Source organism: Pyrgilauda ruficollis, unplaced genomic scaffold (assembly GCF_017590135.1).
Source record: "Pyrgilauda ruficollis isolate IOZ18807 unplaced genomic scaffold, ASM1759013v1 scaffold12, whole genome shotgun sequence".
In the NCBI taxonomy this organism is placed as follows: domain Eukaryota; kingdom Metazoa; phylum Chordata; class Aves; order Passeriformes; family Passeridae; genus Pyrgilauda; species Pyrgilauda ruficollis.
Window position 1 is genome coordinate 8,305,189 of NW_024510321.1, and position 15,630 is coordinate 8,320,818.

The 15,630-nt window shown below is 38.4% G+C and overlaps 1 protein-coding gene across 1 annotated transcript in view; it reads right to left on the reverse strand.

Annotated features, from left to right (window-relative positions):
• LARP4B (La ribonucleoprotein 4B) overlaps positions 1-15,630 on the reverse strand; it is a 56,182-nt gene that overhangs the window by 36,373 nt on the left and 4,179 nt on the right. Inside the window, exon 2 of the mRNA XM_041486653.1 lies at positions 1,073-1,207. Within this exon, the coding sequence (XP_041342587.1) occupies positions 1,073-1,153 (81 nt within the window). The 5' untranslated portion in view covers positions 1,154-1,207. The remainder of the gene's footprint in view (positions 1-1,072; positions 1,208-15,630) is intronic.

Here is a 15,630-nt window from a genome sequence, read left to right on the forward strand (position 1 = left end):
AAAATCTGCAAGCCACTCTTACTCAAGTTTACACACTGGTTTGTTGGCACTAATGCCCTGGGTACAGGAAAAAAAAATTGGAAAACCCAGCAAACCTCAGAAGTTCAACTTTGAGAAGTATGGCAGAAAACCAGGTTGAATTTTTTTCCTCTACTGTCAAATAAGTAAAAATTCACATCTAAGAAATGTAAAACAGAGAAGAGAACTCAGAATAAAAAAAGGGGGGAAGAGGAACAAACAAAAAGTGCACCAGCTTTCTCAGAAAAGCAAAGCATGAGTTTTTCAGAATGCTCCTTTAGTGCTTGCTCCAAGCTAAGATGGAAGCAGGAAGTATCTGCTGCTTAGCATAGCACAAGCAAAGCTCCTGGCAGAACATACACTGAAACCAAACCCTTCAAGATATCCCAAGAGGAAACATTCCTCCCAATAAACAGTTAACAAGGACAAAAATTTGAACATATTTGAATAAAAATCAAGTCTTCAGTCTTACTGAAGACACATGTAACATTTACTACAACATATATGCACACAATACAATCTACTGTATGATCTGCCAAAAGCATCCCATACAGCCACTCACAGGGTCCTGCACAGCAGCACAGCAACAGCAGCATGTGCCACTTGGCACAACCGACTGAGCAAAATTCCTGTTACAGACTGTGAATTCCTGCTTGTACGGGTTTGTGCTTTATTCAATTACACACACATACAAAGTGCATTCCCTGCATTTTCCTCACATGGCAAGGTGTGAGCAAGAACCTAATTTAAGATTAGTGATACAATTCCTGCATAGCCTAAAAACCCTTGTACCTTAAATGACTGCAAACTGTCATATCTTGAAGTTTATGTAAATCCCCCCCCCAAAGGGCTGAAGCAAAGTTAAGTTGAGGTTTCTAGTCAGTATGGAGAACTAATCACTTCCAACAGCTTTCTTCTGGCTGTTTAATGTTTCAATGCTTTCTGTCAGCCAACTGTCTTCTAAAATGTTCTGACCTACAATTTTGATTAAGACATAGTGAAAACACAATGTTTCCTACAACACACCAGGGGAACAGGCAATTATAATACTTACTAGATGAGAACCGTCCTTAACTTCTTGTACTTGCTGCACCTGCGGTTCAGCCACAACTTTAGTGTCCTGATCAGAAGTCATGAGCTGTCTGCTTTTTGGCTGCTCAGAGAGAACTTTACTGGTCACCTTTGTAAGCTGCAGAAATAAGAAGACAAAAGATTCTGTAAGTGGTGGTTGAAATTCCTGAGAATCACAGCCACTCCAGACACGCCACCCTGACTCAGAGCAAAGGTCCAAAGAACTTCCACACAATTCATCGGGATTATGTGTCCAGAGAAAACATAAAATGAGGATAAAGCCATCTTGCAGATACACTCAGCTCCCAGTCACTGGCTGCCTTGGGATTACAGATGAACACTTGCCACAGCACTGGGCAGGGAAATTCCACTGGGAAAGTTTCTCTTGATTCTCACCTTACTTATTCAGACTGCATTTCAAATCATGACTTCTTCATACCACCTGCAGACTCAGACTCCACTCACTAAGAAGCATTTAGTCACAAACTAACCTTTCTTCTACAACCACTTTCATGGTCACTTTATCTTTGCAAGATTTAAGAAGCATGTTACAACAGTTCGGGGCTAGACTAGCAATGCTCAACCAGTTCTTCTGCTCCATCATCCCAAAATCTTATTTTATTTGATTAAACAAGTAAAAAACGCAGTAGAGTTGAAAGTCTGACAATGACATTGCTTTGAAATTTGAGGCTATTATTTAATGCTGTTATTTTTTAAAGTCTCCAGAAAAACAATAAAAGCTAATTTAAAGCATGAAGGCTCAAAGTAAATACTGAGGTGTGAAAATCAGGCATTTTAATTTTTTCTTTTCTAAGAAGACATAAAATGCTTTTTCAATTTTTTTTTTTTCATAGGAAATTCCAGTACTGTATCTGTAACAATGCATGAAAGGGATTTATTGCCTTCAAGTTGGTGACACCAGGCATGCAATCTCCTTAAAATGAAAACTGAAAGATTTGCAGCACATGTATGTTAATGGTAATATTCCATTCTTTAGGAACATAAGCTCCTTTCAGGATACCTTGACTCCAAGACTAGAATTAAGAAGACTTTCAGTCTAGAACATTATGGCTCTCCATGAGTCTCCTTTATACTGTATTTTGAGGTGGACAAAAGCAAATATCAAATGCAACTGACTGAATACATTCCAACATTTTCAAGGAAAATTATTACGCTCAGCTATTAACTGATTTGAGCACCTGTATTACAGGATTATGCAAAAGGTGTTTTGTACATACAGATGAGGAAACAAATATACTGACATCTGCAAGAAGATGAACATTTCAGCTTACATGAACAGTTACTTATTACCTTGTGCTATTGAAAAGTATGACTTCAAAAGAAACACGAGTACTGTGTCATTCATGTTCTCAGAAGTTTCTTTTCTTAACACTAATGTCTCTCACCTTGGAATAGAAACTAATTAAGGAAGAATGGTGCAGACAAAAAACCACATTAAAATGGAACTAAAAAATCACACTATCCCTTCACAGTGTTACACACAAATATACTCACAGGTTATGTAACAAAGTCTGGAATTCATTCAGGATGTTTATATTTTATAAAATAACCAAAAACCATCCTCAGGATGAAAGCAATTTTTTAAAAGCAGTATTAAATAGCCAGACTCTCTGTTGCTCAAAGCCATGCATGGGAAGAGGTACACACTTTAGCACTGCATGAAGTGTCTAAGCTTCTTGGAGAACACTTCTGTTCATGTTTTTTTAAAGAAATTTTGTTTAGCCTTTCCAAATTTTGGATTAATCTTTCTTTCTAAAAACAGCCTAAGACTCTTTACTCATTCCACATTCACTGTATGTAACCTCCACTGCTGTTCATACTACCCTTGGGCATAGCTTTAGTCCAGATTCATAAGCTAAAGGCTACTTTACAGAAAGTATATTTCAGTCAGCAATGGTGGTATCTACTCAGCATTTTGATCCCCAAATCTATGTTAAGGTATCTCTTAAAATCCTTCTGTCACCTATTTATCTCATATATTCCCATTCCCTTCTAGGATCAGCCTGTCCAGAGCCATGCTGCAATCTCTTCCATCCTCTGGTACATAGTGTTAACACCAGAACTTTTTAAGTCTATAGATAAGGAAAGGGAAGGGAAACAGCTGCAATCATATGAATATGTCAAACAAAAAGTGGAGTTCCACTACATATATGTCCTTAAAGCATTTGTTGGCTGGCCATCAAGCACAAAATACCCAGCTAAACCATTAATTGCAGCTGAGGATAGACAGATTGTCAGCTAACCTGACAACACACAACTGCAGTGTGCACATTGCAACTTCAAATTCCTTGGGTAAGCCACCAGCAATTAGAGCAGCATATCACTCTACTGCTTTTCAGAAGTCCCTTCCTTAGATGAGATTATGCAAGATGCTTATCACAGGCCAAGTCTAGATAGATAGAAGCCATAGGTAACTTTGCTTACTCAGACTAATAATCATATTCTCATTAGACACACGGATTTGTTGTGATACACACCACACTAATACCACTCACCTTGTAAACAAATTATTTTTAGTAATTACAATGTCAAACCCATGTATTTAAGTTGAATTTTGATTACTAAGGATCAAAATGGCACCCCAAACAACAGCAATAAAGTAATTTGTTTGAAACCTGCTTTCCAAATCCCATAATTTTAACAATGATCAGCCTTTCCTTTATGCAAATAGGCAAGCCATACACAAAGAGCCCAAACACAGAAGGAGGGAGCTCTTCTGTTGCAATTTTTCTTCACTTAATACATCCCACTGCTACAAGTCTGCAGGATGACAAGTGCTCAGCTGCAAAATCCCAGTGGCTGTGGGATACTTCAAAACGACTTCACATGCAGGGCTGTTCTGGAAAGTTAATGTCACCTTTTCTACTGCAGAGCTGCCACTTATTGGACTCCCAGAGAACAAAGCCCACATGACAGCAGACTCCCATGACTATCATGTCAGAGAATACAAGGGCTGTAGAAAGAGGCAGTAATACTTCACAGAAGAAAAAACCAATAAAAATTATGGAAAGTTAAAAGCCCTCCATATGATATGTTTTAGCATGTTTTTCATTAGTATTGATATATCTCTTCATATAAAAGCTTATTTCTACAAACCACAATCAATAGCTGGTAATTCTAGAAACCACAGGTACAGATTCACTGTTTGAAAGAGTTTATCAACTGAATTAGTGACAAGTTAAATGGAGCATTTTAATGCAGCAATAAAAATTATCATCCAACTGAAGAGTTAACTTGTCTGTGACTTTAAAAGATACGGTTTACCAGTCAGCAGTTCAATGTATCTTTGCATAAATAAATGTTGCAGCAATAAGCAGGAGACATTCAAGAGAAAAATGCAAGTTGGCAAACCCTTTTGGGATAGAGATAGCACTACCTACAGCAGAACATTGAGCTATCACAATCAAATGGCATTTTTTTCATCATAGAATCACAGAGCAGTTTTTCAGTTGAAAGGGGCCTTTTGAAGGTCATTTAATCCAACTCCTCTGCAAGAAGCAGGGACATCTTCAACTAGATCAGATTGCTCAGAGTCCTGTCCAACCTGACCTTGAATGCTCCCAGGGCTGGTGCATCCACAACCTCACTGGGCAACCAGTGCCAGTGTTTCACTGATTTAGAAGCATCCATTAATTTCAGCTCTGCAAATGCATATACTAAACCACTGTATCCTTCTGGTTTGCCATTTGGCCATCACAGAGTAATAAGTCAAGTTCAGCAACTTGAGAATAACTCTGTTCTTAACTCTGCTACAGACATTCAAGTACTTATTTTGACAATTACCTAACCCAAGAGAAACTGCCTAGATTTTATTGAGACTTACCAAAAGTAGTACAAAGCCAGTTTGTAAATAGACAAGACAGAAAGTTTAAAATAAAGGAAAAACATTTTTCTTTAGAAACAGCACAATATCCAAACATGTTTGTTTCCTTAAACTGTAATACATTGCTCCATCTGCAAAACTAGTAATTGCAACAGCAAGGACAAGAGTGCCCTATTACTCGTTTTCTCATTAGTCATCCTTCACTTGTACAGATCTGTCCCTGTGGACACCTGGTGAGTGGTTAACCTGAGGAGTTACAAGAATATTTTCAGGAGGGACTGAGACCATCTGGTCAAGCAACACGGGTATTTCAGCCTACTGGTTTCACTCTGCAACATCTACAACCACCTTCACCAACAGAAAGATATGGGGTTTGTTTGGGTTAGGGGAGAGGTTGATTTTTAAAATTTTGTTTGTTTGTTTGAGGTTTTAGTGAGGTTTTTTTGGCAGATGTAGTGTTTTGGGTTTTTTAAAGTTGACAGCATGGTTCTTCGCTGTCAAGTGTTTTCAAAACCATCTAGTTATAAGAATTCCATCATTTCAGAAGATACCAGATACAAACCAGCAATGGCCTACAGAATGACTACACAGATAAGCGCACATAACCACATGATCACTCTTGCCTGGGTGCCAAGCCAAGCAGAGCTGGGACTGCTCTCATCCAAAAGCCACACGTGTGTGTTAGTGTGGTACCAACATCCAACTAACCTTTACACTGCATTTTAGTGCAGGTTTAGGTATCTTGGTACAGGCAGAGTTAATGTGCAACTGCCTGAAGGTATTTATAAACACACTGCATCCACATGTGCCACAACCCTGCAAATAGTTTGGAAAAGACAGCTATCTCCTTGATTGTTACACAGCAAACAAAACCCCTACTGCTCTTGCTGACCTCCCTAAAAACCTCCCTGAAGTGTAGCCCCCCAATCCTCCTGCTTTCATTATAGACATCTCTACTTTTTCTCATTCATATTCAAAATGTGCTTTTCTGCAGTCTGTTTCACTGTCTAGAGTTACTATAGTCTGAGTAGCAGCATGCGTTCTCTCAATCAAATCAGTCACATAGATCTGTTATTTAAAAACATGCAAAACCCCAAACAACGCTCTAGGGCTGAGATCTTGCCTGCCAACTTTCAGCCCAGAGTAATCAGCCCTTAAAAAGAGATGTACAAATGCAAGTGCTGACAACTAACTTTCACCCTGCGAACAGCAACAGCATAAAACAAAAAAAGCTCACTAGAATAAAAGAAATTTTCACTGCTCTTCCAGCAAGTACAAACAAAAATAGATTTGAGTTTGGCTTTGTGCAGAATTCTTCCTAGCAAACATTTTAGAAACTTTAAACACAGATTAAGTTTTCACAAGGCTAATACAGAAATACACTTCAGTAACATGAGAAAGCTTAAAATGTTTTCAAAACAGAGGTGCATTGCTTAACTTGAGCCTCATAACAAACTTCCAGCTGCAAGCCAGAAATCCTCTTTCTATTGTGAGAGAGGACACACTTTCTCACCATCTACCACACACTTGTGTACCCATGAGGATCACGACACCACAGCAGAGGTAATCAGAGCTACCACTGACCTCAGCTCTGGAAAGTTTTAGCACCTGCTGAAGGCATCACATAGACATTTATATGAGAAATAAGAGATGCCTTTCCTAAAAATATGTCACAATTTTAATACATTAGCTCTTCTTAAACAAAGTTTAACTTTTCTTTATTAGTTTCACCAGCTCTGTGAATAGCCAAAGGATATGTAATATATCAAAAGTCATGTTCTCAGTCCCAGTAAAGGTACCAACTCAGATACAGGATATATGGTTAAGCTTATACAGCATCATTAAGTTAAAATGGAAAAAACCTAATCCTGACAGGCTGAGAGTTTCCCTCTTAGCCTTATAAGCACTGATACAAACTTTCAATTTTCGTCAGGCGGTTGTTTGAGGATACTTTCGAAAAAAAAATCTCACGTTTTAGAGCTGACCCATCATCCTGCCGCATGGAGCACATGCTACCGCTCTGTAGATGAATAACATCATCCATCTGTATCATGCTCACAGAGAAAACTTGTGACAGAACTCAGGGGTTTCCATCTTTCCCTTCAAGGTAGGAAATCAGTTTCTTTACAGAGCAGATGTGACAAGCAATCCAGCTTTCAAAGGATGGCATTATTTAAACTAAAATATACTGTGAAGAAGTTCCATCACCACAGCAGATAATATAGCTGCGAATGAGAAATCTTAACAGCACCAAAAGCATATCTGTTTGTGGTCATCTCTCCAATCATCACTGTGCCTACATCAGTTGTAAAATCTCTATTACACAACAGCAATTAAAAAGCTGACACAACATAAATATTTAGTCACAGCATGTGTCTACAGAAGTCTTGAATGTACTACTATTAAAAATCATCACAAGGTCCTCAATTTGTTTGACTGCTGATTAGCTAAACAGTTGGGGAAAAAGTTGAAAATTCACCTCTGGAGCTTAGTGTTTAGAGCCAGTGATTTATGAAATCTGTCGGATGAAGGTTTCAAAACGTACAAGCACGCAGGGTATGTGCCAGCATGGTGGCTGGAAAGTTAGATTTCAAAAAACCCGAGAAAAGTACCATTGGATTTGTTTCAGTTTTCCTTCCTGCCAAGAAATTACTTATGCCCCAGCACTCTCCAGAGTAATGCAATTTCTGGGTTCCTGAAGAGGAACATGGACCTAAGCACTGGGGGCAAAGCTGCAACAAAACACTTGAAAGACTCAAGGCACTTCAAAATGCACAAGGCAACCAGGCAATAGCAAGAAATACAGTGTCAGAAGAACAATTAAACCTTAAAGCTGTACCTTTTTTAACATCCTTCAACAGAAAACACAAATCATTTAGAGCTGCTGCTGCAGCTACTTCACAAGTTGGTTTTTTTTAAATCCCTTCTGTTGTTTATAAGGTTGACAGCCTCCAAAACTCTTCTGCAATTCTATTAATTATCCCTGAAAATGTCGTCTCTCCTTTAAGAAAGGCTGAAATAGTAAATCTTGCTGTTTAAAAGGAACACTGCATTTTTTTATTTAAAGATCTATGAAACATTTCTCTGTGAGGCTTCCCAAGCAATTCACAACTCTCATCATTTACTGAACATTCTCACTCACACAGAAACCTATGCGACGAAGAGCACACCAGAACTGATTACTCTGCAAGTCTGGAAATCCAGATCATTACAGTAATTAGCTGTCCAAAAGATGCCAAGCAGCAAGTTACTAAACAAAGGTGATAAAATACCAAAGAAACCTGATACTGGTAAATGATAAGGACTCTGTACAGAGGCATATGAAAAACTCTTTCAGTGAAGAGCAAGAAAAATGGGAAGAGGGTAAAGTTACAGTCTTACTCAGTACCTCAAACAAGAAGATGATGTCAACAGTGCACAGAAGATAACAGGATGACCTCCACCAACAAAAAAATTATGATTTATCATTTTTTTTATCTAGCCTTTTATGCACTGTATTTTAAATATATGTGCATAACGAAAACGAAATAATTTCACTACACTCAATGGTCTCTCACAATTTCTGCTGTTCTCCTGCATGCCAAGAAACTACACATGCAGTTACTATCTGATGTGCACTCAAACATCACTCCAGAGACGGACCAAGAAGCCTGTGGATCACATCCTCCTCAGTAATCTAATAAACCAGATGTTTAATGGTATATAACCTAATAAAAATCTTACCCTTTAAGAATACTAGGAGTGCCTACCAAGCAGGAATAAGCCATTAGGAAGAAATTTTTTATGCCTTATAAGAGTGTCATGTGCCTTGAAGACAAGAGTGACTGTGTCACGAGCAGTTTTCAGTTTGCTTACAGCTTGTTCGCAGTTTTCAAGTCTGAAGCAGCACTCACCTGACTGCAGGCTGAAGCACATTACATTAAGAAACTCAACTCATTAATTAACAGGAGTTGCTTCATGTTGCACATCCATCACAAAGCCACAAGCTTGTTTTCCTCACTGTAAGTGGACTAACAGTACACACCCTGCAGGTTATTCATAAAGATATATATTTAATTTCTATTACAACTATCGTGTCAGATAAGATATTTATCAGATGATGATTTCCAAAGTACCACACTTAATTAAAATTCATCTCTCGACTCTCTGATTTGTGCATTTTCTAAGAAATCTCTCAAATGACAGTTAAACTGTTAGCAAGTCAACCAATCGTGACAATTCTGAACAGAAAAGTGGAATGCTAACTTAATATAAATTATCGTAGTTCTCCACAACCCATTCTCTCTTGATAAGCTGAATGCAGAATTACACATTCTACATTCATTACCAAGGCCTACAAAGAGCAGAAAACGGCTCACATTGAATGAAAAGGTCTTTTAACTTTCTCAGGAAAGAGATCAGAAATTTGTTACTCAAACAGATTAGGTAAGTATCTTGAAGTATAATGATTTTCCACTGAAATGCTCCATCCCTTACATTTGCCTTCCCTTATATCCCTTGCCCTCCCTCATATTTGTAAGCATTTGACTTCCTGCCTACTTCCCAGCTCTGGTGCAACTTTTTACTTTTCCAGGAGAGAAAACATCACCAGCAAGAACAGAATTTGAATAAATTTGAACACCCCCTTCTCCAGTTAAACAGAGAACTACACAGTAGTTGCCTGCACATGCACTCTACTTCTGTGGCCACCAGAACAGCAGTAGAGGAGAAAGGACTCAAGCTGAATGCCTGGTGGCATTAACCCTTCTGTCCTGCTCTAGGAAACCAGAGGAGCAGAGACCAGGACTTCAGTTCTGAGTGGAACTCAACAGCTTAGGACCACATCACTCTGCTGCTGCTGTTACAAAGCACCATCAATTAAAAAAAAAAAAAAATAAACAATCCAAAACCAAAAAAGGAAAGTAAAAGCTACAGTAACATATCTGCAGGACCTTCACAACAGAAACCCCAGCAAATTTAACATTGCCTGTACTGAATTAAAGAGTGAAAGGACAGGCCAGTGCAAGCCACTGCCTCTTCTGCACTGAAATAATCAGAAAACTAATTAAGCATAAATACAGGGTAAACAATGCTTTAAAGTAGCGACAGAATGATAACCTTGGAGCTGGACCCCACACTTCACAGCACTTCATATCTGCCTCTGCTTCCAAACTACATTTGGAATACATTTGTTAAATAAGCCTAACCATAGAGACAGACTAATTCTTCATATAATCTTCTAAAACCAGACAGCCTAGATAATGACTAAGTATATAAACCCCCTTATATTTAAGCCCAACATGGGTTAAGAGAAACTGCAGGATGTGATGGAAGCTCCTTCCTTTGGCAAGATTTTTTCTTTAATATATTTTTAATAACTGATTAGGTTCTCATCAGAGCATAGGCATCATATATTATATGCATATACTAATGCACTATTCACATTGATTTCTTGTAATATTCCCACCCACCTACAAGGCAACAGCCTATGCTTGCAGTGTCCAGTGCAGTAGGATTCTGATCTGCAAACAAAAGTCACAGCTGAGGCAATACAAAGAAGTCTTGATATTTTTACTAATATGCATAAATTTAACTGCTAAAAATGTTTCCTTTCTACACAAATATTAATTCTAGATGTTTTAGGGTGGTCTTTGATAGGCTAATTGGATTTTTGCTGAAAGTCAAAGTTTTCAATAACTTCAGAGGTCTTTATGCCAACAAATTAGCTAGGAGACTGTTCCAGGCTTTTAATGTAATACCAATATTTAATATCAAATACTGCTCACTGATCCAGAATTTGTAATTTCATGCAAATATTAAATGATGGGGGGAAAAAATGATGGAAAGCATTACAAAAGTATGTTTCTAAATTTTAGCACCATCAAATACAAAACCTCACCTAAATCAAGTATCATCCAATGTGGCTTGTTTTCGCTAATGTGACATGAGTCAAAAACTGCACACTTCTGTACACAAAGAAAGCAGAGCAATTGATTAGAAACCGTAAATTGAATTGGTGAGAAAATTCAAGCTTGCTCTGGAGTAGACAGGGCAGGAGCAAATACCTGTTGGCACTAATGACTGGGTTTCACAAAAACTTGCTCATTCCTGCACTATTTTTAAACAGTCATTTACAGAACACTACATGGTAGGTTAAACTCTTGGAACTCTTAAAATAGGCCTGTATTGCTCTTTCCCATAGCCAACCAAGTCTTCATGAAGAGATTAACACGGCTATCAAAAAACAGACCTATAATCTACTTCATTCAAACTACTCTTTATTTTGACAGATATCTCCAGCAGTAAGTTTACACTGGCACTCTGGACACCAAGTCTGTCTCATCCTACCATACCTTCTCTCAATTCATGCACATATGAGGAATTATTATGCAAAGATAATATCTTGCATAATAATGTATTTTCTTTGTTTCCCTTCCTTCCCCACATAACTGGCCTGCTCTCACTTAACCAATGAGGTGGGGTTTTTTTTTGGTGTTTGCTTTTCTCTAAAGTAGCTATTGAAGGGAAGTAGAAGATTAATTTTCCTATTCCTGTGCTGAAGGAAACAACAATTAAGCATTCTTCACTTCGGAGCAGTGAAGTCTACAGAGACTATTGCACTTTCACTGTGAGAGACAGTTTCAGTCTAAGACAAACTGATTCCTAACTTGGAGTGAAAACTAAAAAGACAGTTAACTCTGCTGGATAACATACCAGCACCTCAGCACGTCAGGCTCACTGTGAGCAGACCTGTCATTTCATAAATTCTGTTTGCTTAACAAAACAACTGCTAGTTCTACATCATTTTACTCGTTGCTTCAAGTTTTTAAAGCTAAGAGGCAGCAACTGATGGTCTATTTGGCTTTTCCCAGTTCTTCAAAGAAACACTAAGTCTTCAAATGCTGTAACACATGACGAGGTTCCAGGAGGTTTAGCACTTGCTTAGAAGGAACAAGTTAAATGTTGTGCATGAAGAGTATGAGTTTGGCAATGCTGGGAACAACGAACTTCCTTGTTTCAATTACTGAATGTTCCTCCTCACGATTTACCAATACCAGCTCTAAGTTTTCCGCATTCTTCACTACACTGCTAACCAGAGAGTGGCTGAAGCACTCGCAGCCTGCCTGTGACTCCAGGCAGGACACTTGGCAAAGGTGAAGGAAACAAATAACCCAGCTTTGCTGGCCAGGATTTTATGAACATCATCTTCCTCAGAAAAATTCCAAAGTTGGCAGAAGCAGATGCAGTATTTTATGATGGAAGACAAGACTAAAAACACCACTTGAAGCTATAGGGTTAATATTTAGTGCAGTTCCAAGGGTGAGGTTAGAAGTCTGACCTTCTTTAACAGATATTAATAGTCTTATCTTAGAATATTGCTATTACTTGGATTCCATGTTTCAAGTCTGCAATCAGCGTTGCACTTAAGCAAGAGGAGGTCAAAAGCTGCATATGGAATTTCCAGGACCCTCAATATTAGTACTTAGAATTTTTATTTAAGACACATACACAGCTTCACAGCCAATTTGCCAAGTTCTTTATCATGGCATTCTGGGACCATACAAGAAACTCCTAACTCAGAGAAGCAGAAATCTAACACCACGGATCTCAAATTCAAATGCACACAGAACTAGAATTCTGGAAAAGATTTGATGGAAACCAAAGGGACAACCATTACAGTCCTCCTGGAATATGTCTTGCCTCACAACAGGCCTGAGAAAACTAAGAGAGAAGAAGATTTATACCTACATAAAGTTGAAGTGAGAGGCATATATAACAATGTATGATGTTGATAATGCCAGAGATAAGCAAAAAGGTACAGCGACAATTTTTGTTCCAACACGAATGTATTCAGCAATGCAGAGACTTTCAATAAACAGTCATTCTGCAAAACAAACAGCCTGGGATGAACTCCCCTCAATCTCTGGGATTTGGTTTTGGTTTTTTTTTTCAGATGACTTGAAAAGCATTCATTGACCTAAAATGTTAGTTTAAGTTTTGAAACATCTTCAGGACCAAATCTAAACTGAAATTTAACTACTTATAGAACAAGCATGATTTAACTTTAAGGTTTTGTAAAAGAAAAGGAAACTAATGCTTTTTGCCAATGATTATTTCATTAACCTCTTCGCCAAAAATAGAATTTAACTCCAATAATCCAGTCATTTTAGTATTACTTCCTCTTTTAATAAAGGCTACCATCCTCCATTACAAGCTTCACCGAAACCAGAAGCAGCTCTTGCTTAGTTTTAAATCACTGTATGAAAGACTATCACCTCCTGGGTGCACACTTGTTCACAGTTAGAGCACCCCACCTTCCTAGAGTATCACTGTAATCAAAACTACTGGTAATTCAGGTTTTGACTCACACTTAAAGGATGGACTGCCAGTATTTTAGCTTGGATTTAATGGCAATAATTCTTCCTTGCAAGTCAAAATAACTGGGCACAGGCCTTTCTAAAAATTCCACTTATTCCTTGAATCCAGTTAGAATACACAATGTTAACTAAGAAAATTATAATCATAAAATATAGACTATAAGCTAAGCTGTAACATATGTTCATTAAAAAGAGTCCCTTCCCTTCTTGATACCATATTTTTTTTGACATTTATTATGAAGAATTGGACAAGAAGCTTTAAATTTGAGCAGGGACACAAACCCAAGATCCTGGAGAGATGCCAATGTAGACAATGATATTCTGACCGAATTGTTTGCCTTGCTGCTTTAAACAGCAGCACAGTGACCATTTTCTGTCCCTATCTGTCGGGCAGCAACAACATTGAATGGGAATGAAACTCTGAGATAAGACTGCAAATTCTGCACATACAGGTATCTCAGCACTTAAAGTAACTGTGCCCCAGTACATTCCTCACTTCTGCTCCACTTTTTAATTCCTAGAACAAGAACCAGAAACCAGGAGGATACATCCAAACCTTTGAGCACAAACCCTCAGCACTAGGGCATGGAAAAGCAAGCTACTTTGGACATTGGCCTGTTGATTCATCAGTTCCTTGTTTGAACAACAGTCAGAGTCAGACTCTGTTGTGGGGCAACCTGTGACAGCATCACAACCTGTGAAAATACGCATATGGATACCAACAGTGACCGAAAACAAAACCATAAAGCTGCCAAGAGACATCACTGTAAAGCTTTCAAACCTTTTATTAAGTTTCTGCCAAATGAGATTTATGAAATTATGTTTTTCTCAACATAGTAACTATTTAACTAATATTTTGTTTCTTGGGTTTCCCTGTCAGATCACTGGCATCCTGTAATTATAAAATACTTTATTTAAAACAGACTGCAGAACATTAGATCGGCCAAGAAACACTGATAAACATTTTTAAGAGAGTAACAGAAATCCACAGTGTTTTAAGCAAGTTTGCAATTCCACTAACAAGACAGATGGAAGTCTGCCTTACAAATAGTACCAATAAAGTATTCACCATTGTTGCTCACTTCCAGAAGTCAGAAGGGAAGGGCCAATAAGAGGCAATTAACCCATCCAAAGGGAAAATATTGTTTAGATACTTGTGCAAAAAACCACAAGAAATCTAAAAGCCAAATAAGGTGATACAGTATTTAGACTTTGAAAAAGCCCAGCACTAGCTTTAGATAAAATCACACTGAAACTCAGTGTATTCCTGAACATATTCCATGTGAAATTCTGATAGCATCTGAAGGTGTAATTTCCAAAGTCTGTGTTGCCAGTGTTTCCTGTTTTCAATAATGAAAGTGATATTGGCATTTTAGTAAAGAATCCCTAACAGATAAAGCAATTGTGCCAATTCATCACAGGCTACCATGGCAGACAGATGTCCATACACTTCTATAGGCATCTGTATTTCTATCTATATGTGCAACAGTCCAGAACTCAAAGTTCTGTATACCTGCCTTAGAGACACGTACACTAAACTCGATATATCTGTGAACTCTACATGGCCACAGAGACAATCCAAAATAAACCTTTACTGTAGGATATGCTCTCTGGAACACCAGCTCCTTACATACCAACAGCCTTATGAGAATAACAACAGAGCTGCTGGAAGTGCAGAGGTGGCAATCCATTCAGCTTATGAACAACTGATTCCTTTTGTATTACATCATTCAACTACCCATTAAGGAGCTGGACTGACAGGATCCAGAATATGCATAGCCCAGCCCTCCCTGGTAAACGAGAGCGTTCGAAAAGATTAAGACTCAAAGAAATTGGTGATTCATCAGGGTGTCAAAACGGCGCTTCCCCAATTCCCAGCAATGTTCTAGGCCAAGCAGCTAGCCATGTATTAGTAACCTCTGTCAGACTTCCAATTTTGGAGTTAATTGTTGTTCCTGAAACACATACCCAGACACAAAATACCTGCAGCAGCACACATCACAGAATGAACACTGCCACGGCTACCCTAACCACACATTTATGCTGTATTACAGTCACACCTAATTTGAGCACTCCAAAGTGCCTTTGTTGTCTGCAGGTATTACTCTGTAGCACTTGCTTCTGAACGGTCCAATTTTGGAGTTAATTGTTGTTCCTGAAACACATACCCAGACACAAAATACCTGCAGCAGCACACATCACAGAATGAACACTGCCACGGCTACCCTAACCACACATTTATGCTGTATTACAGTCACACCTAATTTGAGCACTCCAAAGTGCCTTTGTTGTCTGCAGGTATTACTCTGTAGCACTTGCTTCTGAACGGGGGGGGGGGGG